This window comes from Pseudophryne corroboree, chromosome 9 (assembly GCF_028390025.1).
Source record: "Pseudophryne corroboree isolate aPseCor3 chromosome 9, aPseCor3.hap2, whole genome shotgun sequence".
In the NCBI taxonomy this organism is placed as follows: Eukaryota; Metazoa; Chordata; class Amphibia; order Anura; family Myobatrachidae; genus Pseudophryne; species Pseudophryne corroboree.
In genome coordinates this window covers 220,411,465-220,436,332 of record NC_086452.1, presented here as the reverse complement: position 1 = coordinate 220,436,332, position 24,868 = coordinate 220,411,465, and the positions used below count along the sequence as shown (strand labels likewise).

Sequence of the window (24,868 nt, the reverse complement as noted above, 5' to 3'; positions counted from 1 at the left end):
ACTCCCCCAGGGTACCCCGGCCAGGGGTGACTAGTTGGATATTTAATGCCACGGCCACAAGGCACTGTATAAAAGTGACCCCCGGCTGTGGCATTATCTGTCCAGCTAGTGGAGCCCGATGCTGGTGTATAAAATACGGGGGACCCCTACTCTTTTTGTCCCCCGTATTTTTTGCACCAGCACCAGGCGCAGAGCCCGGTGCTGGTTTTAAAAATACGGGGGATCCCCTGTCAAATTTTTCCCCGCATTTTTAGAACCAGGACCAGCTTGAAGAGCCCGAGGCTGGTTATGCTTTGGAGGGGGGACCCCACGCCATTTTTTTTCTGAATTTTACCATTCCATCTAAAAAAAATATATATATATATATTTTTAAAAATATATAAAATAATACTTGCGCCTCCAAAAAAGACAAACCAAGTACCTAATCCCTTCTAATATAAATAGATATGCTATTATCAATAAAAAAAAAAACACAAAAAAAAACATGTTTTAAAAATTTTTTTTATTAGTTTCACCCAAAGTGTGGCGGATTGAAAATGAGCACTGTTGTCGAATTTCCAAACTTCAATTGAATATACTTTGGTCGAATTGCAGCACTTGTATCATTGCAGAAAAGTCGAATTTGACAAAAGTCGAACTTCAAAAAGTCGAATTTTGAAAGTCCGTTTTTTTGACGGAAAGTACTGAATTGCATTGACGATTTTTTTTTTTTGGGCGAAAAAGTCCAGAAATTCGACAATTTCGGGAATTCGACCGCAATTGCATATACACCTAAGAAGTCAAAATGTGTATAAATAGGTCTTTCATTTGAGGATATAAGCCAAACTCACTTTTGCTAACGTGGATGGCTGTGAAGTAGTAAGGTTTAGTAAAATGGAAAGCACTTATCAAAAGACACTATGACCCAGGAAAGCTTCAAGTAAACTAGCTGGAAAGGCATTCCATAAATATCTAGGCTTGGAAGATGCTATGCGGATGTGGTTACAGACAGAACATGAGGGACCTGTTAAGCAAGGTCATGTCCCCTAGGAGGAGTCCCTCAGGGGAGGGCTCCTACGGGACCCGACCTTGCTCAACAGGTCTGCTTAAATGTGGCATAAAGTAACAGCTCTTTATTCTATAGACAATTCTTGATTTACTGAATAATTACATTAAATTGATGCAAGACTGTTCTTATTAACCCATAGCCACCCAAGAGTAGCAGTTAATGGGTAAATAATAATATCTTGCATGAAGCTAATACTGTGAAAGCAGTGTACATCTTGTAAAAACTGAATGTTGATGGCACACCACTTCAGATTAAAATAACTATTTTTCTACTTGCTTTTCTCACTTACATTTTAGTGAAAAATGAATACCTGTGCAGTATTTAAGAAGGCATCTGTGCAAGAGAAGAATTTACACTTTTACCCAGTATTTTAATGGGCAGAAATAACAGTGCTCTGCAGACAACAATCAGTAAATTGCAGATGCTGCTAAGAACTTGGAGAAATGACATAAGATGGATCCTGCTCAGCGATTGGCTTTGCGATATCAACAAAATGGAGGACAGAGGAAGGAAGTACCTAATATGTACAAGTCTGCACCCAGAGCTTTATTATGAGCTTTGTATTTACTTCACAATAAAGGACAATCCAGACAGCCCATAGTAACCAATTCATGGAAAGAATATTCAATGGCCAACTCAATGCAGAGTAACAAGGATTAATATTCCTGTCAATGAAGGGTCTTATTTTAATATACAGTAGTAAGATTTTCCCCTCATCCTTCTATCCCCTTTTCAGGCAGTACAGTACATCTAATTAAAACTTATCTTTTGTTCTAAATCACAGGTTCTCAAACTCAGTCCTCAGGACCCCACACGGTGCATGTTTTGCAGGTCTCCTCACAGAATCACAAGTGACATAATTAGCTCCACCTGTGGACCTTTTAAAACGCGTCAGTGAGTAATTAATACACCTGTGCACCTGCTGGGTTATCTGCAAAACATGCACTGTGTGGGGTCCTGAGGACAGAGTTTGAGAACCATTGTTCTAAATGCAAGGCATTCAGGATGTAAGTCGTGCTACCATGCATGTTAGAGGTATTTGTTTTGAGCAGAATTAAACTTTGTTTTTAGGAAGTCTATGGATGAAGGAATCAACTAACTCACTTTGATAATGTTGACATTGACATTTTTTCCCCCTCCCAATGCTGATGTGTTGGGTAATGTTTTGTGTTGGTTTGTTTTGTTGTACTGTACATTATGTTTGTGTAAACCTTTCAAAATAAGAAAAAAACCGTTTACTTAAATACGTTTTTCCCCTAAATTTAGTAATTATTATGTATTGCACATCCGGAAAAATATTCACAGCGCTTCACTTTTTCCACATTTTGTTTTGTTACACCCTTATTCCAAAATTGAATAAATTTATTTTTTTCCCCTCAAAATTCTACACACAATACCCCATAATGACAATGCGAAAAAAGTTTGAGATTTTTGTAAATTTATTAAAAATTAAAAAAAAATAAGAAATCACATGTACATAAATATTCACAGCCTTTGCCATGAAGCTCAAAATTGAGCTCGGGTGCATCCTGTTTCCCCTGATCATCCTTGAGATGTTCCTACAGCTTAATTGGACATGATTTGGAAAGGCACACACCTGTCTATATAAGGTCCCACACTTGACAGTGCATGTTTGAGCACAAACCAAGCATGAAGTCAAAGGAATTGCCTGAGGGCCTCAGAGACCGGATTGTTCTGAGGCACAAATTTGGGGAAGGGTACAGAAAAATATCTGCTGGTTTAAAGGTCCAAGTGAGCACAGTGGCCTCCATCATTTGTAATTGGAAGAAGTTCGGGACCACCAGGACTCTTCCTAGATCTGGCCGGCCGGCTAAACTGAGCGATCAGGGGAGAAGGATTCTAGTCAGGGAGGTGACCAAGAACCCGATGGTCACTGTCAAAGCTACAGAGCTATTCCTCTGTGGAGAGAGGAGAACCTTCCAGAAGGACAACCATCTCTTCAGCAATCCACCAATCAGACCTGTATGGTAGAGAGGCTAGACGGAAGCCACTCCTTTGTAAAAAGCATATGGCAGCCCGCCGGGACTTTGCCAAAATGCACCTGAAGGACTCTCAGACCATGAGAAACAAAATTATCTGATCAGACAAAAGATTGATCTATTTGGCGTGAATGCCAGGCAGTCATGTTAGGAGGAAACCAGGCACCGCACATCATCAGGCCAATACAATCCCTATAGTGAAGCATGGTGGTGGCAGCATCATGCTGTGGGGATGTTTTTCAGCGGCAGGAACTGGGAGACTAGTCAGGCTAGAGGGAGAGATGAATTCAGCAACGTACAGAGACATCCTGGATGAAAACTTGCTCCAGAGCGCTCTTAACCTCAGACTGGGGCGACGGTACATCTTCCAGCAGGACAGCGACCCTAAGCACACAGCCAAGATATCAAAGGAGTGGCTTCAGGACAACTGTGAATGTTCTTGAGTGGGCCAGCCAGAGCCCAGACTTGAATCCGACTGAACATCTTTGGAGACAGCTGAAAATGGCTGTGCACAGACGCTTCCCATCCAACCTGATGGGAGCTTGAGAGGTGTCACAAAGAGAAACGGGCAAAACTGCCCACAGATAGGTGTGCAAAGCTTGTGGCATCATATTCAAAAAGACTTGAAGCGGTAATTGCTGCCTAAGGTGCATCAAAGTATTGAGCAAAGGCTGCGAATACTTATGGACATGTGATTTTTGTTTTTGAGATTTTTGCAAATTTAATAAAATAAAAAAATAAAAATTCTCTCACATTGTAATTATGGGCTATTGTGTGTAGAATTTTAAAGGGGGATAAATGAATTTATTGCAGCTTGGAATAAGGTTGTAACATAACAAAATGTGGAAAAAGTGGAAGCGCTGTGAATACTTTCCGGATGCACTGTAAATATGGGTAGATAACTGGGTGAATAGGTGAAAAATAGTTTTGAATTCATATTCACACTGGACTAATGAGATCAGTGGTGAATAAACGTTGAACACTGCCATAGTTAAAAAAAAAAAAAAATCAATATTACAATTACACTGTAGATGATCAAGAAAGAAAGATGTTCATACCTGGTAATGATACAAAGCTATGTACAGGTACCAACATTATAATTCAGAATAGAATTATACTACAGAAAGAAAATAATTTGATGTAGAAAAATGTAAGGTTAAACCAGTGGTTTCCCAATTTGTCCTCAAAGCAAATTAGGAGTGAATGTAACTGATCACAAAAAACATTTTTTTTTTCCAAGAAAAAAAAACAGTATTGCCCAATGGTGTTATCAGGCAATTCAATTGCGGACATTTTTTTTTAATCCCGAAAACTGACACTTTACACCGTGAAAAAACACAGAATCTGGAAAAATGTGAATAAGCCCCGGGGATCAATTAGCTGTGGTAATTACAGTGGCTAACTGAATACCCCCTAATAGTCCAGGTTTGAAGGATAGCCATACTTGAACACAGGTGACTTAATACCTCAATTATTTTGGATTTAACCATCTATGCTCAAGCATGGATATCCGTAAAACCTGAACTGCTAGTGTGCCTTGAGGGCTGAGGTTGGGAAACACTGGGTTAAACACTTCATCAATGTTCAAATCTATGCTACTCACACATTAAATTATCATTTGAGGCAAACAAAGATGTTTTAGGAATTAAGTATTGGCAGCAGCAGTAAAGATGAATAAAATCCTGGTATGTGTATTACCACTGTTTTAGGCACCTTACTGTATGGACATACTTTTAAGAGACCCTTACAGTTACACTATAAAAAAGGTGCCTTAGAGATGACCCAATTAATGCATATAAACGTATTATAATAAGATCAATAAAAAGATATGCCTAGCAAACTGTTCACACCTAGGATCACACAAAGGGTCCTCAACTGCCAGTGAAAGACTATTATAGTATTAGTATGGAAGGAAGCATTACTACATTTAATATTGGATACCCTAATTGATAGTATCATTACACCAATATTTTAGTTAGTATGCACTGGTCTATAATGTATTGTAGAATGTATTCAGAACAATGACACAATTTAAAAACAGCAACAAAAAAAACAAAGAAAAATGACCCACAAGATGTAATTATTTTTATCCCATCTTAATACAATAAAACGAGTCTCTACCCACTCTGCATCTGTAGTGTACGGATTCAGTGAGCAATGCTACCCTTCAGCAACAGGAGACCACCAGTCTTTGGTTGACTGAGCATGTAAGTGCACAATAGGCTCACCAAATCAGATTACTACATTGCAGGACGGTTGTGAGAGTTCTGCAGAATGACGATAGCTGCACATGCTGCATTTAGTGTGTGGTTTGTGTTATACACTGTTACATAGGGGTATATGCAATTACCGGCGAATCGCGGCAATTTTTCGCCCGTTTTTTAATTCGGCACAACTCGACCGTTGAATTCCGGCAAGTGGGTGCCGGAATTCAACATATTCAATAAAAAACAGATTCGACAGTCCCGCTGTCGAAAAACGGCCGATTTGACGGATTTTGATCAGATTTTTAAAAAACGGGAAAAAACACAAAAAAAAATTGCGTGGGGTCCCCCCTCCAAAGCATAACCAGCCTCGGGCTCTTCGAGCCGGTCCTGGTTCTAAAAATCCAGGGGGTAAAATGACAGGGGATCCCCCGTATTTTTAAAACCAGCACCGGGCTCTGCGCCTGGTGCAAAAAATACGGGGGACAAAAAGAGTAGGGATCCCCCGTATTTTTTAACACCAGCATCGGGCTCCACTAGCTGGACAGATAATGCCACAGCCGGGGGTCACTTTTATACAGCGCCCTGCGGCCGTGGCATTAAATATCCAACTAGTCACCCCTGGCCGGGGTACCCTGGGGGAGTGGGGACCCCTTCAATCAAGGGGACCCCACCCCAGCCACCCAAGGGCCAGGGGTGAAGCCCGAGGCTGTCCCCCCCCCCCCATCCAAGGGCTGCGGATAGGGGGCTGATAGCCTTGAGAAAAATTAAAGAATATTGTTTTTTCCAGTAGTACTACAAGTCCCAGCAAGCCTCCCCCGCAAGCTGGTACTTGGAGAACCACAAGTACCAGCATGCGGGAGAAAAACCGTCCCGCTGGTACCTGTAGTTCTACTGGAAAAAAAATACCCAAATAAAAACAGGACACGCACACCTTGAAAGTACAACTTTATTACATACATGTCGACACACACACACATACTTACCTATGTTGACACGACGTTCGGTCCACTTGTCCAAGTAGAATCCACGGTGTACCTGTGAATAAAATTATACTCACCTCAATCCAGTGTCCGGATCTTTTAAAATAATCCTCGTACTTGGCAAAACAACAAAACGAACACCCGGACCAAACGGACTGAAAGGGGTCCCATGTTTACACATGGGACCCATTTCCCCGAATGCAGAGACCCCCCCCCCCCGTGACTGCTGTCACAGAAAGGTCTCTTCAGCCAATCAGCGAGCGCATCGTCCTGGCACTCTGCTGATTGGCTATGCGCGTCTGAGCTGTCAGACAGCGCATCACAAAGCCTCTCCATTATATTCAATGGTGGGAACTTTGCGGTCAGCGGTGAGGTCACCCGCGGTCAGCGGCTGACCACGGGTAACCCCACCGCTGACCGCAAAGTTCCCACCATTGAAACTAATGGAGGGAGCTGTGCGATGCGCTGTCTGCCAGCAGACGCGCATACAGCCAATCAGGTGAGTGCCACGAAGTAGCGCTTCCTGATTGGCTTAAGAGACCTTTCTGTGACAGCAGTCACGGGGGGGGGGGGTCTCTGCATTCGGGGAAATGGGTCCCATGTGTAAACATGGGACCCCTTTCAGTCCGTTTGGTCTGGGTGTTCGTTTTGTTGTTTTGCCAAGTACGAGGATTATTTTAAAAGATCCGGACACTGGATTGAGGTGAGTATAATTTTATTCACAGGTACACCGTGGATTCTACTTGGACAAGTGGACCGAACGTCGTGTCAACATAGGTAAGTATGTGTGTGTGTCGACATGTATGTAATAAAGTTGTACTTTCAAGGTGTGCGTGTCCTGTTTTTATTTGGGTATTTTTTCCCCAGTACAACTACAGGTACCAGCGGGCCCGTTTTTCTCCCAGCTTGCGGGGGAGGCTTGCTGGGACTTGTAGTACTACTGGAAAAAACAATATTCTTTCAATTTTCTCAAGGCTATCAGCCCCCCATCCGCAGCCCTTGGATGGGGGTGGACAGCCTCGGGCTTCACCCCTGGCCCTTGGGTGGCTGGGGGGGAAGGACCCCTTGATTGAAGGGGTACCCATTCCCCCAGGGTACCCCGGCCAGGGGTGACTAGTTGGGTATTTAATGCCACGGCCACAGGGCGCTGTATAAAAGTGACCCCAGGCTGTGGCATTATCTGTCCAGCTAGTGGAGCCCGATGCTGGTGTAAAAAATACGGGGGACCCCTACTCTTTTTGTCCCCCGTATTTTTTGCACCAGGCGCAGAGCCCGGTGCTGGTTTTAAAAATACAGGGGATCCCCTGTCATTTTTCCCCCCAGATTTTTAGAACCAGGACCGTCTCGAAGAGCCCGAGGCTGGTTATGCTTAGGAGGGGGGACCCCACGCAATTTTTTTTCTGATTTTTACCATTCCATTTTAATAAAAAAAAAATATTTTAAAAAATATATAAATAATACTTGTGCCTCCAAAATAGACAAACCATTGCTATTATCAATAAAAAAAACACCCAAAAAAACATGTTTTAAAAGTTTTTTATTAGATTCCGCCACCAAAGTGTGGCGGATTGAAAATGACGAATTTACTGTCTAAAAGCACTGTTGTCGAATTTCCAAACTTCAATTGAATATACTTTTGTCGAATTGCCGCATTTGTACCATTGCAGAAATGTCGAATTTGACAAATGTCGAATTTCAAAAAGTCGAATTTGGAAAGTCCGGTTTTTTTGACGAAAAGTACTGAATTGCATTGTCGAATTATTATTTTTTTGGCGAAAATGTCCCGTTTTTCGACATTTTCGGGAATTCGACCGCAATTGCATATACCCCATAGAGTTCTGAAAAGTAGCAGCACTAATCCTTGGTTCCCCCATCATGGTCAAAACACTGGAATTGGGACAGGGTTTCTCTGTCAAGATTGAAAACCCGTAAGAGAATCTGCGACTTGTAACCTAAATTAGTTATCCTGATTGAAAATTAAATTTACTGAGAGCTCTGTAAAAGTAAATTTTGGAGGCTATATTGGATCTTTAATACAATAATCGACTTTTGCAATCAACCTTCCTTAAAAACCTTGAATCATAGGGACAAAGCTATTTTAGAAGTAATTTTGACACCTGATGAATTAGTCTCCCCTTTTAGACATATAAATGGGAGTATAATTAATTCAGCAAGATAAGATGTGATGTAAAAGCATAGTTGTTATATGCTTGAAAATAAGAATTTACTCACCGGTAATTCTATTTCTCGTAGTCCGTAGTGGATGCTGGGAACTCCGTAAGGACCATGGGGAATAGCGGGCTCCGAAGGAGGCTGGGCACTCTAGAAAGATCTTAGACTTCCTGGTGTGCACTGGCTCCTCCCACTATGACCCTCCTCCAAGCCTCAGTTAGGATACTGTGCCCGGACGAGCGTACACAATAAGGAAGGATTTTGAATCCCGGGTAAGACTCATACCAGCCACACCAATCACACCGTACAACTCGTGATACTATATCCAGTTTGACAGTATGAAAACAACAGAGCCTCTCAACAGATGGCTCAACAATAACCCGATTTAGTTAACAGTAACTATGTACAAGTATTGCAGATAAACCGCACTTGGGATGGGCGCCCAGCATCCACTACGGACTACGAGAAATAGAATTACCGGTGAGTAAATTCTTATTTTCTCTGACGTCCTAGTGGATGCTGGGAACTCCGTAAGGACCATGGGGATTATACCAAAGCTCCCAAACGGGCGGGAGAGTGCGGATGACTCTGCAACACCGAATGAGAGAACTCCAGGTCCTCCTCAGCCAGGATATCAAATTTATAGAATTTTGCAAATGTGTTTGCCCCTGACCAAGTAGCAGCTCGGCAAAGTTGTAAAGCCGAGACCCCTCGGGCAGCCGCCCAAGATGAGCCCACCTTCCTTGTGGAATGGGCATTGACAGATTTTGGCTGTGGCAGGCCTGCCACAGAATGTGCAAGCTGAATTGTATTACAAATCCAACGAGCAATAGTCTGCTTAGAAGCAGGAGCACCCAGCTTGTTGGGTGCATATAGGATAAACAGCGAGTCAGATTTTCTGACTCTAGCCGTTCTGGAAACATATTTTCAGTGCCCTGACAACGTCTAGCAACTTGGAGTCCTCCAAGTCCCTAGTAGCCGCAGGCACCACAATAGGCTGGTTCAGGTGAAACGCTGACACCACCTTTGGGAGAAACTGGGGACGAGTCCTCAATTCTGCCCTATCCATATTTCAGATCCACGGTTTTTAGTGGTTCAAACCAATGTGATTTTAAGAAACTCAACACCACGTTGAGATCCCAAGGTGCCACAGGAGGCACAAACGGGGGCTGACTCTGCAGCACTCCTTTTATAAATGTCTGAACTTCAGGTACTGAAGCTAGTTCTTTTTGAAAGAAAAATCGACAGAGCCGAGATCTGTACCTTAATGGAGCCCAGTTTTAGGCCCATATTTACTCCTGCTTGCAGGAAATGCAGAAATCGACCTAGTTGAAATTCCTCTGTTGGGGCCTTTTCGGCCTCACACCATGCAACATACTTCCGCCATATGCGGTGATGAGTTGCTGTGACCTCTTTCCTGGCTTTAATAAGCGTAGGAATGACTTCCTCCGGAATGCCCTTTTCCTTCAGGATCCGGCGTTCAACCGCCATGCCGTCAAACGCAGCAGCGGTAAGTCTTGGAACAGACAGGGCCCCTGCTGTAGCAGGTCTTGTCTGAGCGGCAGAGACCACGGGTCCTCTGAGATCATCTCTTGTAGTTCCGGGTACCACGCTCTTCTTGGCCAATCCGGAACCACGAGAATTGTGTTTACTCCTCGCTTTCTTATTGTTCTCAATACCTTTGGTATGAGAGGTAGAGGAGGGAACACAAACTGACCGGTACACCCACGGTGTCACTAGAGCGTCCACAGCTATCGCCTGAGGGTCTCTTGACCTGGCGCAATACCTCTCTAGTTTTTTGTTTAGGCGGGACGCCATCATGTCCACCTGTGGACGACCCCATTGATTTACAATCATTTGGAAGACTTCTGGATGAAGTCCCCACTCTCCCGGGTGGAGGTCGTGCCTGCTGAGAGTCTGCTTCCCAGTTGTCCACTCCCGGGATGAACACTGCTGACAGTGCTAGTACATGATTCTCCGCCCATCGGAGAATTCTTGTGGCTTCTGCCATTGCCATCCTGCTTCTTGTGCCGCCCTGTCGATTCACATGGGCGACTGCCGTGATGTTGTCTGACTGGATCAGCACCGGCTGGTGTAGGAGCAGGGATTTTGCTTGACTTAGGGCATTGTAAATGGCCCTTAGTTCCAGAATATTTATGTGAAGGGCAGTCTCCTGACTTGACCATAGTCCTTGGAAGTTTCTTCCCTTTGTGACTGCCCCCCAGCCTCGTAGGCTGGCATCCGTGGTCACCAGGACCCAGTCCTGTATGCCGAATCTGCGGCCCTCCAGAAGATGAGCACTCTGCAGCCACCACAGAAGAGACACCCTGGTTCTTGGGGACAGGGTTATCAAGCGATGCATCTGAAGATGCGATCCGGACCACTTGTCCAACAGGTCCCACTGAAAAATTCTGGCATGGAACCTGCCGAATGGAATTGCTTCGTAAGAAGCTACCATCTTTCCCAGGACCCGCGTGCAGTGATGCACCGATACCTGTTTTGGTTTTAGGAGGTCTCTGACTAGAGAAGACAACTCCCTGGCTTTCTCCTCCGTGAGAAACTTTTTTCTGGACTGTGTCCAGAATCATTCCCAGGAACATTAGACGTGTCGTGGGGACCAGCTGTGACTTTGGGATATTCAGAATCCAGCCGTGCTGGCGCAGCACATCCTGAGATAGTGCTACTCCCACTAACAACTGTTCCTTGGATCGTGCCTTTATTAGGAGATCGTCCAAGTATGGGATAATTAAAACTCCCTTTTTTCGAAGGAGTATCATCATTTCCGCCATAACCTTGGTAAATACCCTCGGTGCCGTGGAGAGTCCAAACGGCAGCGTCTGGAATTGGTAATGGCAATCCTGTACCACAAATCTGAGGTACTCCTGGTGAAGATGGTAAATGGGGACATGCAGGTAAGCATCCTTGATGTCCAGGGATACCATGTAATCGCCCTCGTCCAGGCTTGCAATAACCGCCCTGAGCGATTCCATCTTGAACTTGAATTTTTTTATGTATGCGTTCAAGGATTTCAAATTTAGAATGGGTCTCACCGAACCGTCCGGTTTCGGCACCACAAATAGTGTGGAATAGTAACCCCGGCCTTGTTGAAGTAGGGGTACCCTGATTATCACCTGCTGGGAATACAGCTTGTGAATCGCTGCTAGCACCGCCTCCCTGTCTGAGGGAGCAATCGGCAAGGCAGATTTTAGGAACCGGTGGGGTGGAGCCGCCTCGAATTCCAGCTTGTATCCCTGAGATACTATTTGAAGGATCCAGGGATCCACCTGTGAGCGAGCCCGCTGATCGCTGAAATTCATGAGGCGGGCCCCCACCATACCTGGCTCCGCCTGTGGAGCCCCACCGTCATGCGGCGGACTTGGAAGAGGAAGCGGTGGAGGACTTTTGTTCCTGGGAACCTGCTGTTTGCTGCAGCCTTTTTCCCCTACCTCTGCCTCTAGACAGAAAAGACCCTCCTTTTCCCCGCTTGTTTTTCAGGGTCCGAAAGGACTGAACCTGATAAAATGGCGCCTTCTTAGGCTGTGAGGGGACATGGGGTAAAAATGCTGACTTCCCAGACGTTGCTGTGGAAACTAGGTCGGAGAGACCATCCCCAAATAATTCCTCCCCTTTATAAGGCAAAACTTCCATGTGCCTTTTGGAATCTGCATCTCCAGTCCACTGGCGAGTCCATAAGCATCTCCTAGCAGAGATGGATAATGCACTTACTTTAGATGCCAGCCGGCAGATTTCCCTCTGTGCATCTCTCATGTATAAGACTGAGTCTTTGATATGGTCAATTGTTAGCAGAATCGTGTCTCTGTCTAATGAGTCAATATTTTCTGACAGTTTATCTGACCACGCAGCGGCAGCACTGCACATCCATGCTGACGCAATAGCTGGTCTAAGTATAATGCCTGAGTGTGTATATACAGACTTCAGGATCGCCTCCTGCTTTCTATCAGCAGGTTCCTTAAGGGCGGCCGTATCCTGGGACGGTAGTGCCACCTTTTTAGACAAACGTGTGAGCGCTTTATCCACCATAGGGGGTGTTTCCCAACGTAACCTATCCTCTGGCGGGAAAGGGAACGCCATTAGTATCTTCTTAGGAATTACCAATTTCTTATCAGGGGAAGCCCACGCTTCTTCACACACTTCATTTAATTCATCTGACGGGGGGAAAACTACAGGTAGTTTTTTCTCCCCAAACATAATACCCTTTTTTGTGGTACCTGGATGTAAATCAGAAATATTTAACACCTCCTTCATTGCCTCAATCATGCAGTGAATGGCCTTAACGGGCATTAAATTTGACTCGTCGTCGACACTGGTGTCAGTATCCGTGTCGACATCTACTTGTGCCATCTGAGATAGCGGGCGTTTCAGAGCCCCTGATGACTTTTGAGACACCTGGACAGGCACGAGCTGAAGACTCGGCTGTCCCACAGTCGGCATGTCGTCAAATTTTTTATGTAAGGAATCTATACGTGCACTCATTACCTGCCATAAACTCATCCACTCAGGTGTCTGCCCCCCAGGGGGTGACATCCCTGCTAAAGGCATCTGCTCCCCCTCCACATCATTATCCTCCTCAAACATGTCGACACAGCCGTACCGACACACTCCACACACACAGGGAATGCTCAAACAGAGGACAGGACCCACAAAAAGCCCTTTGGGGGGACAGAGTAAGAGTATGCCAGCACACACCAGAGCGCTATATATATACAGGGACTAACTGAGTTATGTCCCTAATAGCTGCTTTTCAATAAAATATATATACTGCCAAATTTAATGCCCCGCCTCTCTTTTCCCTCTTACTGGTACTGTAGATTGCAGGGAAGAGCCAGGGAGCTTCCTTCCAGCAGGAGCTGTGAGGGAAAAATGGTGCCAGTGTGCTGAGGAGATAGGCTCCGCCCCTTTTTCGCAGCCTATTCTCCCGCTTTTTATGGAATTCTGGCAGGGGTATTTACCTCATATATAGCCCTTGGGGCTATATATTGAGGTATTTTAGCCAGCCAAGGTGTTTTTATTGCTGCCTCAGGGCGCCCCCCCCCCAGCGCCCTGCACCCTCAGTGACCGGAGTGTGAAGTGTGTGAGAGGAGCAATGGCGCAGAGCTGCAGTGCTGTGCGCTACCTTGGTGAAGACAGTCATCATGCCGCCGATTTTCCGGACCATCTTCTTGCTTCTGGCTCTGTAAGGGGGACGGCGGCGCGGCTCCGGGACCGAACATCAAGGCTGGGCCTGCGGTCGATACCTCTGGAGCTAATGGTGTCCAGTAGCCTAAGAAGCCCAATCCGGCTGCAAGCAGGCGAGTTCGCTTCTTCTCCCCTTAGTCCCTCGCTGCAGTGAGCCTGTTGCCAGCAGGTCTCACTGAAAATAAAAAAAAATCTAAGACTATTACTTTCTAAGAGCTCAGGAGAGCCCCTAGTGTGCATCCAACCTCGGCCGGGCACGAAATCTAACTGAGGCTTGGAGGAGGGTCATAGTGGGAGGAGCCAGTGCACACCAGGTAGTCTAAGATCTTTCTAGAGTGCCCAGCCTCCTTCGGAGCCCGCTATTCCCCATGGTCCTTACGGAGTTCCCAGCATCCACTAGGACGTCAGAGAAAAGAAAAATAACCCACAGGAAAAAATAAAACACTTGCCCTCTCCCAAGTTCATTTACCTGAACCTTCTTTAGAGCAACAGGTACTCGATCTAAAAGGCAAGTGGCTCTGTATACTTCGCTGAACTGGCCCCGTCCAATTTTCTTCTCAATCTGGAAATTGGCCAGAGTGTTATAACCCATGTCTGGTCGCAGTGTTTTCTATGCATATGAGAAATTGAAAAAAAAAAAAAATTAGATCGGAAATACTAACCCAGTATGTTTTGTTCTTTTTAAAGAAATAAATAAAAATGCATTAAAATAAGGCAGGGCATCAGACTTCAGTGTTAAATGCTATATGCATTTCTTATGACTTAAACAAATGAGTTCAATATCAAGATCAATGACCTTGCTGCCTGAATAGCTCCTTAAGGAAGTTTTGATTACAGATCAAGTAAAATAATCTATAAATATGAAACTGCTTTATGTCATAAACATAAAACTTTGTTACAATGATGCCCTAACCAGTACAGCAAGCTGAATAGGAAGACTGTATTCTACCATAAAGCACGACAACCTGCAGCCATTACAAACGTTATTAGGAAACTATTTGCAATGTTTCAGAAAATAAAAATTCAGTTACTCTTCATAAAGACTATTTATGGTATCATGACACCAAAATGAAGATTTTCAGGATAATATCCCCTCACACACAGGATGGTGTAATGTAGCCTAGTCTCAAGATAGTCATAACTGTCATCTTGATGTTTTCCATGGTTACTGAACTTTAAACTTAATAGTGAGTCCTTTGATAGACAGGTTACTCCTATGAGCTCACATAGGCAACATTAAGCTGTACATTGGATTATTTTTTGCAGCATATGTGACATTCAGTAGTTTGAAAAGCTGTAACCTTTATTTTGAACCAAAAAGTCCCAAATGTGAGTAATATTTTGATGCACCAGCATAGAAATTCTGTTGTAAATGTTACATAGTCCACACACTGGGACACAGTTACAGTACAGTCTTAAAACTGCTGAAAAATAGATGAAATGGAGAACACCTATCAGAGTTTGCGTTTCCACATTATAGCATGCTTTACTCCAAAATGGTACAAGGAACCCAGTCATTAAAAAATAAAAAATTACCAGTTCCAGCAGGATGTGCACCTGTGAATTAGATATTGCTGTCACTGTATAGTAATAAACTTGCTAGTACATTATTGTGCTGCCAGCGATGTTGCTATAACCAAAACAGAGAACAAGCTGCAGTATTGTAAGCAGCCACATGGAGGGGATGTCACACAGACAAAGAACAGGGGAAGTAGGGGTGAAGTTAGCAACTTGCTGGGCGCCTGAATACTGGAGCCAGGCACCTCCCTGCACCTAAAATAAGGAGTCATGGAGCCAGATTTTGGACCATAAGACAGACCTAGAGACAAGTACAGAGTGGATTGATTCCAATCAGTGGCTTTATGAATGGTGTCCGTTTTTCTACACCAAGATGGGAACTGGGACAAGGGGTGGGGGGCACATAATTCACTTCTACCCTACATCTACTTGCAAGCCTTCAAGCAAATTCTGCAAATTGTATCCCCGCACTGAGACCCGTGCATCACGCCAAGTTTTTATTAAATCTAGAAGGAACGCTTTACCGTAGTGATTTTTTTCTGATGTATATTCTCTACAAACTAAGTATTTCAGACCCAGACAGCAGAGAAAAAAAATAAAAAAAATTGTGGTATAGAAACAGTTTACGTAGTTAAATGTATGTTAATTTCCCATGCGTCAGAAAGAGAATAACACTATAGTGTTGCCCTGATATGCATTGTTACATAAAGAACCTTTAAATATTTTCTGTCTACATTTCAGATGACAAAAACACATACACGAAAAGTATAGTCCATTTTAGTCAGAAGCTAATGGACCTACTGAGGAGGAAAACCAGAGCATCCAGTGGAAACCCACTTAAAGAACATGTAAACTCCGTTATCTGCACAGCACTGTCATTTGCTGCCATTATAAATAATCATCATCATCCAAGCTTTAAGACCAGGCCTACCAGGTTTGAGTATGTGAAGCTCAATATGTAGTGCTTGGCTTAGGTTGTAATGAAATTATGTAGACTATTATTAAACAATTTATGTACATTTAACTCATTTGTAAGGTTCATAGGACAGATTCTTATTTGTTTACATCTTTCATCCTTCGAACGACTTAATTGTAGTCTCCTACTGTGTGTAAGCTTGTATGAACTTTTTAGTTAAGGTGCTGCATAACTCTTCTGGTAGTACATAAAGATAAACAGTAAATTTGCATGTGCAATCACAAAGACATATGCAGTAAATGAGACAAAATGTGATTAGACAATAAATAGCTCCTTTCCCCACTTTGAGAACGCATCTGAACTTGACAAAGATTAGCGTGAGTCTCTAAGACACAGTGACAGCCGCATGCCGAGTCCAAACTCTGGCTAATGTGTTTTGGCATGCGAGTTTGTAATCACACATTTACATATGCAATGACCTATATTTGCATGTCAGATCACACACTGTCTGGCTTGGTTAGGGCGAGGCACCTCCCTGAGAGAGGGGACGAGAGTGGCTGTCCAGGGCCAGAGGGCCACGGGTTTGCTTTGTGAGATAGGGTTGAAGCTGCCTTTGCTGATTAAGCTGACGAGCCCTGAGCATTAGACACTTCATTAGAGGTAATCTGTTTAACAGTGGGCAGTGCATGCAAACTTCACAGTCCAACTGTAATGTTCCCATTTTTTGCCTCCCCCTCAACTCTTCTTTTACAAAGGGCGGAAAGGTCACTGAATTAACAGTCTGTCGCATCTGCACTGTCACAAGATTTCTGGAGTCAGAGTCCTACATGGCTGAATGCATTATTTTCTTGTAGGTAGATTGCAGTCAACTGCTGTATATGGTCAAAAATTGACAATATGAAAGTCAACCAATGGCAACTATACAATATGAAACTATAAAAGCACCAGCACTGATATTGTTACTAGAACGGTTCTCTGGATAATTAAAAAGAAAAATATTCAGGCCCATAAGGGGGGTTTTTTTTGTTTGTTTTTTAAATTTGCTGGTTTACTGAATATGATGACTTTGTATATACGTCACACACATTACCATAGTCTGGCTACACTGAAAACATTCTCTGAATGAGAGAATGCTCTTCTGTGGTATTCATGCCCCCACAATTATATTACAGGTTGAGTATCCCATATCCAAATATTCCAAAATACGGAATATTCAGAAATACGGAATTTTTTGAGTGAGACTGAGATCGTGAAACCTTTGTTTTTTGATGGCTCAATGTACACAAACTTTGTTTAATACACACAATTATTCAAAATATTGTATTAAATGACCTTCAAGCTGTGTGTATAAGGTGTATATGAAACATAAATGAATTGTGTGAATGTACACAAAATAAGAATTTACTCACCGGTAATTCTATTTCTCGTAGTCCGTAGTGGATGCTGGGAACTCCGTAAGGACCATGGGGAATAGCGGGCTCCGAAGGAGGCTGGGCACTCTAGAAAGATTTAGGACTACCTGGTGTGCACTGGCTCCTCCCACTATGACCCTCCTCCAAGCCTCAGTTAGGTACTGTGCCCGGACGAGCGTACACAATAAGGAAGGATTTTGAATCCCGGGTAAGACTCATACCAGCCACACCAATCACACCGTACAACTCGTGATATGAAACACAGTTAACAGTATGAAACAATAGAGCCTCTCAACAGATGGCTCAACAATAACCCGATTTAGTTAACCATAACTATGTACAAGTATTGCAGATAAACCGCACTTGGGATGGGCGCCCAGCATCCACTACGGACTACGAGAAATAGAATTATCGGTGAGTAAATTCTTATTTTCTCTAACGTCCTAGTGGATGCTGGGAACTCCGTAAGGACCATGGGGATTATACCAAAGCTCCCAAACGGGCGGGAGAGTGCGGATGACTCTGCAGCACTGAATGAGAGAACTCCAGGTCCTCCTCAGCCAGGGTATCAAATTTGTAGAATTTTTGCAAACGTGTTTGCCCCTGACCAAGTAGCTGCTCGGCAAAATTGTAAAGCCGAGACCTCTCGGGCAGCCGCCCAAGATGAGCCCACCTTCCTTGTGGAATGGGCATTGACAGATTTTGGCTGTGGCAGGCCTGCCACAGTATGTGCAAGCTGAATTGTACTACAAATCCAACGAGCAATAGTCTGCTTAGAAGCAGGAGCACCCAGCTTGTTAGGTGCATATAGGATAAACAGCGAGTCAGATTTTCTGACTCTAGCCGTTCTGGAAACATATATTTTCAGTGCCCTGACAACGTCTAGCAACTTGGAGTCCTCAGCCTATTGTGGTGCCTAGTAGCCTAGGCACCACAATAGGCTGGTTCAGGTGAAACGCTGACACCACCTTTGGGAGAAACTGGGGACGAGTCCTCAATTCTGCCCTATCCATATGGAAAATCAAATAAGGGCTTTTACAAGACAAAGCCGCCAACTTTGATACTCGCCTGGCAGAAGCCAAGGCCAATAACATAACCACCTTCCACGTGAGATATTTCAGATCCACGGTTTTTAGTGGTTCAAACCAATGTGATTTTAAGAAACTCAACACCACGTTGAGATCCCAAGGTGCCACAGGAGGCACAAACGGGGGCTGACTCTGCAGCACTCCTTTTATAAATGTCTGAACTTCAGGTACTGAAGCTAGTTCTTTTTGAAAGAAAATCGACAGAGCCGAGATCTGTACCTTAATGGAACCCAATTTAAGGCCCATAGTCACTCCTGCTTGCAGGAAATGCAGAAATCGACCTAGTTGAAATTCCTCTGTTGGGGCCCTTTCGGCCTCACACCATGCAACATATTTTCGCCATATGCAGTGATAATGAGTTGCTGTAACCTCTTTCCTGGCTTTAGTAAGTGTAGGAATGACTTCCTCCGGAATGCCCTTTTCCTTCAGGATCCGGCGTTCAACCGCCATGCCGACAAACGCAGCCGCGGTAAGTCTTGGAACAGACAGGGCTCCTGCTGCCGCAGGTCCTGTCTGAGTGGCAGAGGCCATGGGTCCTCTGATATAAATTCTTGAAGTTCTGGGTACCAAGCTCTTCTTGGCCATCCACGAGTATCGTTCTTACTCCTCGCCTTCTTATTATTCTCAGTACCTTTGGTATGAGAGGCAGAGGGGAGAACAAATAAACCGACTGGTACACCCACGGTGTTACCAGAGCGTCCATAGCTATCGCCTGAGGGTCCCTTGACCCGGTGCAATATCTTTTATAGCTTTTTGTTGAGGCGGGACGCCATCATGTCCACCTGTGGCCTTTCCCAATGGTGTACAATCCTATTGGAAGACTTCTGGAGGAAGTCCCCATTCTCCCGGGTGGAGGTCGTGTCTGTTGAGAAGATCTGCTTCCCAGTTGTCCACTCCGGGAATGAACACTGCTGACAGTGCTAACACATGATTTTCCGCCTATCGGAGAATCCTTGTGGCTTCTGCCATCGCCATCCTGCTTCTTGTGCCGCCCTGTTGGTTTACATGGGCGACTGCCGTGATGTTGTCTGATTGGATCAGTACCGGCTGGTTTTGAAGCAGAGGCCTTGCCGGCCTCAGGGCATTGTAAATGGCCCTCAGGTCCAGAATATTTATGTGTAGGGAAATAACCTGACTTGACCAAAGTCCCTGGAATTTTCTTCCCTGTGTGACCGCTCCCCAGCCTCTCAGACTGGCATCCGTGGTCACCAGGACCCAGTCCTGTATGCCGAATCTGCGGCCCTCTAACAGATGAGCACTCTGCAACCACCACAGAAGAGACACCCTTGTCCGTGGTGATAAGGTTATCCGCTGGTGCATCTGCAGATGCGATCCGGACCATTTGTCCAACAGATCCCACTGAAAAGTTCGTGCGTGGAATCTGCCGAATGGAATCGCTTCGTAAGAAGCCACCATCTTTCCCAGGACTCTTGTGCATTGATGCACAGACACTTTTCCTGGTTTTAGGAGGTTCCTGACAAGTTTGGATAGCTCCTTGGCTTTCTCCTCCGGAAGAAACACCTTTTTCTGAACCGTGTCCAGAATCATTCCCAGGAACAGCAGACGTGTTGTCGGTGTCAACTGAGATTTTGGAAAATTCAGAATCCACCCGTGTTGTTGCAGCACTAATTGGGTTAGTGCTACTCCGTCCTCCAGCTGTTCTCTGGACCTTGCCCTTAAAAGGAGATCGTCCAAGTAAGGGATAATTAATACGCCTCTTCTTCGAAGAAGAATCATCATTTCGGCCATTACCTTGGTAAAGACCCGAGGTGCCGTGGACAATCCAAACGGCAGCGTCTGAAACTGATAATGACAGTTTTGCACCACGAACCTGAGGTACCCTTGATGTGAAGGGCAAATTGGGACATGCAGGTAAGCATCCTTTATGTCCAGGGACACCATAAAGTCCCCTTCTTCCAGATTCGCTATCACTGCTCTGAGTGACTCCATCTTGAATTTGAATTTCTGTATGTACAGATTCAAAGATTTCAGATTTAGAATAGGTCTTACCGAGCCGTCCGGCTTCGGTACCACAAATAGCGTGGAGTAATACCCTTTTCCTTGTTGTAGGAGGGGTACCTTGACTATCACCTGCTGAGAAAACAGCTTGTGAATGGCTTCCAATACCGTCGCCCTGTCTGAGGGAGACGTTGGCAAAGCAGACTTTAGGAACCGGCGAGGGGGAGACTTCTCGAATTCCAACCTGTAACCCCGAGATACTACCTGCAGGATCCAGGGGTCCACCTGTGAGCAAGCCCACTGTGCGCTGAAATTCTTAAGTCGACCCCCCACTGCTCCCGAGTCCGCTTGTAAAGCCCCAGCGTCATGCTGAGGGCTTTGCAGAACCCTGGGAGGGCTTCTGTTCCTGGGCAGGGGCAGCTTGCTGTCCTCTCTTACCCCTTCCTCTGCCCCGGGGCAGATATGACTGTCCTTTTGCCCGCTTGTTCTTATAGGACCGAAAGGACTGCGGCTGAAAAGACGGTGTCTTTTTCTGTTGGGAGGGGGTCTGAGGTAAAAAGGTGGATTTTCCGGCAGTTGCCGTGGCCACCAGATCCGATAGACCGACGCCAAATAATTCCTCCCCTTTATACGGCAATACTTCCATATGTCGTTTAGAATCCGCATCACCTGACCACTGTCGCGTCCATAAACTTCTTCTGGCAGATATGGACATCGCATTTACTCTCGATGCCAGAGTGCAAATATCCCTCTGAGCATCTCGCATATAAAGAAAAGCATCCTTTAATTGCTCTATAGTCAATAAAATACTGTCCCTATCCAGGGTATCAATATTTTCAGTCAGGGAATCAGACCAGACCACCCCAGCACTGCACATCCAGGCTGAGGCGATGGCTGGTCGCAGTATAACACCAGTATGTGTGTATATACTTTTTAGGGTAGTTTCCAGCCTCCTATCAGCTGGATCCTTGAGGGCGGCCGTATCAGGAGACGGTAACGCCACTTGTTTTGATAAGCGTGTGAGCGCCTTATCCACCCTAGGGGGTGTTTCCCAGCGCGCCCTAACCTCTGGCGGGAAAGGGTATAATGCCAATAACTTTTTAGAAATTAGCACTTTTCTATCTGGGTTAACCCACGCTTCATCACATACATCATTCAATTCCTCTGATTCAGGAAAAACTACAGGTAGTTTTTTCACCCCCCACATAATACTCCTTTTTGTGGTACTTGCAGTATCAGAGATATGCAAAGCCTCCTTCATTGCCGTGATCATATAACGTGTGGCCCTACTTGAAAATACGTTTGTTTCTTCACCGTCGACACTAGATTCAGTGTCCGTGTCTGGGTCTGTGTCGACCGACTGAGGTAAAGGGCGTTTTACAGCCCCTGGCGGTGTCTGAGACGCCTGGGCAGGTACCAACTGGTTTTCCGGCCGTCTCATGTCGTCAACTGATTTTTGTAATGTGCTGACATTATCACGTAATTCCATAAACAAAGCCATCCACTCCGGTGTCGACTCCCTGGGGGGTGACATCACCATTATCGGCAATTGCTCTGCCTCCACACCAACATCGTCCTCATACATGTCGACACACACGTACCGACACACAGCAGACACACAGGGAATGCTCTTATCGAAGACAGGACCCCACTAGCCCTTTGGGGAGACAGAGGGAGAGTTTGCCAGCACACACCCAAGCGCTATAATATATATGGGAACAACCTTATATAAGTGTTGTATCCTTATAGCAGCTTAAATATATCAAATATCGCCAAAAAAAGTGCCCCCCCTCTCTGTTTTACCCTGTTTCTGTAGTGCAGTGCAGGGGAGAGTCCTGGGAGCCTTCCTCACAGCGGAGCTGAGCAGGAAAATGGCGCTGTGTGCTGAGGAGAATAAGCCCCGCCCCCTATTCCGGCGGGCTTTTCTCCCGGAGTTTGAGATATCTGGCATGGGTTTAATACATCCATATAGCCTCAAGGGCTATATGTGATGTATTTTTTAGCCATAAAAGGTATTATACATTGCTGCCCAGGGCGCCCCCAGCAGCGCCCTGCACCCTCCGTGACCTATGGTGTGAAGTGTGTGACAACAATGGCGCACAGCTGCAGTGCTGTGCGCTACCTTCATGAAGACTGAAAAGCCTTCTGCCGCCGGTTTCTGGACCTTCAATCTTCAGCATCTGCAAGGGGGGTCGGCGGCGCGGCTCCGGGACGAACCCCAGGGTGAGACCTGTGTTCCGACTCCCTCTGGAGCTAATGGTGTCCAGTAGCCTAAGAAGCCAATCCATCCTGCACGCAGGTGAGTTGAACTTCTCTCCCCTAAGTCCCTCGATGCAGTGAGCCTGTTGCCAGCAGGACTCACTGAACATAAAAAACCTAAAAACTTCTTCTAAGCAGCTCCTTAAGAGAGCCACCTAGATTGCACCCTGCTCGGACGGGCACAAAAACCTAACTGAGGCTTGGAGGAGGGTCAAAGGGGGAGGAGCCAGTGCACACCACCTGATCCTAAAGCTTTATTTTTGTGCCCAGTCTCCTGCGGAGCCGCTATTCCCCATGGTCCTGACGGAGTCCCCAGCATCCACTTAGGACGTCAGAGAAATGGCGCCAGTGTGCTGAGGAGATAGGCTCCGCCCCTTTTTCGCGGCCTATTCTCCAGTTTTTTATGGAATTCTGGCAGGGGTATTTACCTCATATATAGCCCCTGGGGCCATATATTGAGGTATTTTAGCCAGCCAAGGTGTTTTTATTGCTGCCTCAGGGCGCCCCCCCCAGCGCCCTGCACCCTCAGTGACCGGAGTGTGAAGTGTGTGAGAGGAGCAATGGCGCACAGCTGCAGTGCTGTGCGCTACCTTGGTGAAGACAGAGTCTTCATGCCGCCGATTTTCCGGACCATCTTCTTGCTTCTGGCTCTGTAAGGGGGACGGCGGCGCGGCTCCGGGACCGAACATCAAGGCTGGGCCTGCGGTCGATCCCTCTGGAGCTAATGGTGTCCAGTAGCCTAAGAAGCCCAATCCGGCTGCAAGCAGGCGAGTTCGCTTCTTCTCCCCTTAGTCCCTCGCTGCAGTGAGCCTGTTGCCAGCAGGTCTCACTGAAAATAACAAATTCTAAGACTATAACTTTCTAAGAGCTCAGGAGAGCCCCTAGTGTGCATCCAACCTCGGCCGGGCACGAAATCTAACTGAGGCTTGGAGGAGGGTCATAGTGGGAGGAGCCAGTGCACACCAGGTAGTCTAAGATCTTTCTAGAGTGCCCAACCTCCTTCGGAGCCCGCTATTCCCCATGGTCCTTACGGAGTTCCCAGCATCCACTAGGACGTTAGAGAAACTTTGTTTAATGCACACAGTTATTAAACATATTGGCTAAAATTACCTTCAGGCTGTGTATATGAAACAAATGTATTATGTGCTTAAGGCCCATATAGACGGGCCGATGCAGGAGAGATGTGTGCTGAGCGAACCACTCAGCACAGCGCAATCTGTGCTGAGCGTGCGGGGGGAGACGGGGGGAGACGCTCACTTCACCCAGCGGGTGAAGTGAGCGACCCGCTAGATTGGCCTGCACGGCAGGCCAATCTAGCAGCAGCGATAGCGATGCGCAGCTATCGCTGTAGGGGGTACACACGGAGCGATAATGCTGAAATTCTAAGCAATCTAGTCAGATTGCTTAGAATATCGCTCCGTGAGTACCCCCCTTTAGACTTGGGTCCCATCACCATGATCGCTCATTATGGTATGCAATTATTCCAAAATACGGAAAAACGCGATATCCAAAATACTTCTGGTTCCAAGCATTTTGGATATGGGATACTCAACCTGTATCAAAGATGTTTTGGTCTAAGTACCAATTTGTATTTATTTTCATTAATTTATACAGCATATGCATGTATGTAAAGCTTTACAGTTTGCAACACCGTAATAAAACCAGACTGAGTATTAACATACAAGTGTGTCCTCATACACAGTTGCTGCAGTGGCGCCAAATATCCCTTCTCTGTGCAACTCTGCTTGAACAGTGCAGCTGGTGTTTGCTCGTCATAATGCTATGCGACAAAACTGCATTGGTGTGATATGCAACATTTTCATATCTGTGTGAAATAGAGTGTGAATCTGTATATCAAGTGCTATAATGCAGCAGCTGCAGCTCTTTTTTACGCAAAGATCCATTACGCTTTGTATACAAATTCGATTTTGTTGCATGACACAAAGCCACACATTCACGTGAAAAAAGGTACATCACACGGCACGACATACTGAGACTAGGTGTACGAGGAACATCTGTACGAAGAGTTAAGAGGTGCCCAGCTCACAAGGTTGCAATCTATAGGATAACAGGAGTTTGATACACTAGTTTGTCACATACTGTATTCTGATCT

General features: G+C 45.4%; 1 protein-coding gene across 1 annotated transcript in view; it reads right to left on the bottom strand.

The window, feature by feature from the left end:
• The window catches only part of NEK7 (NIMA related kinase 7), a 347,672-nt gene that overhangs the window by 245,260 nt on the left and 77,544 nt on the right, over window positions 1–24,868 (bottom strand). The window contains exon 3 of the mRNA XM_063940132.1: window positions 14,073–14,213. Within this exon, the coding sequence (XP_063796202.1) occupies window positions 14,073–14,213 (141 nt within the window). The remainder of the gene's footprint in view (window positions 1–14,072; window positions 14,214–24,868) is intronic.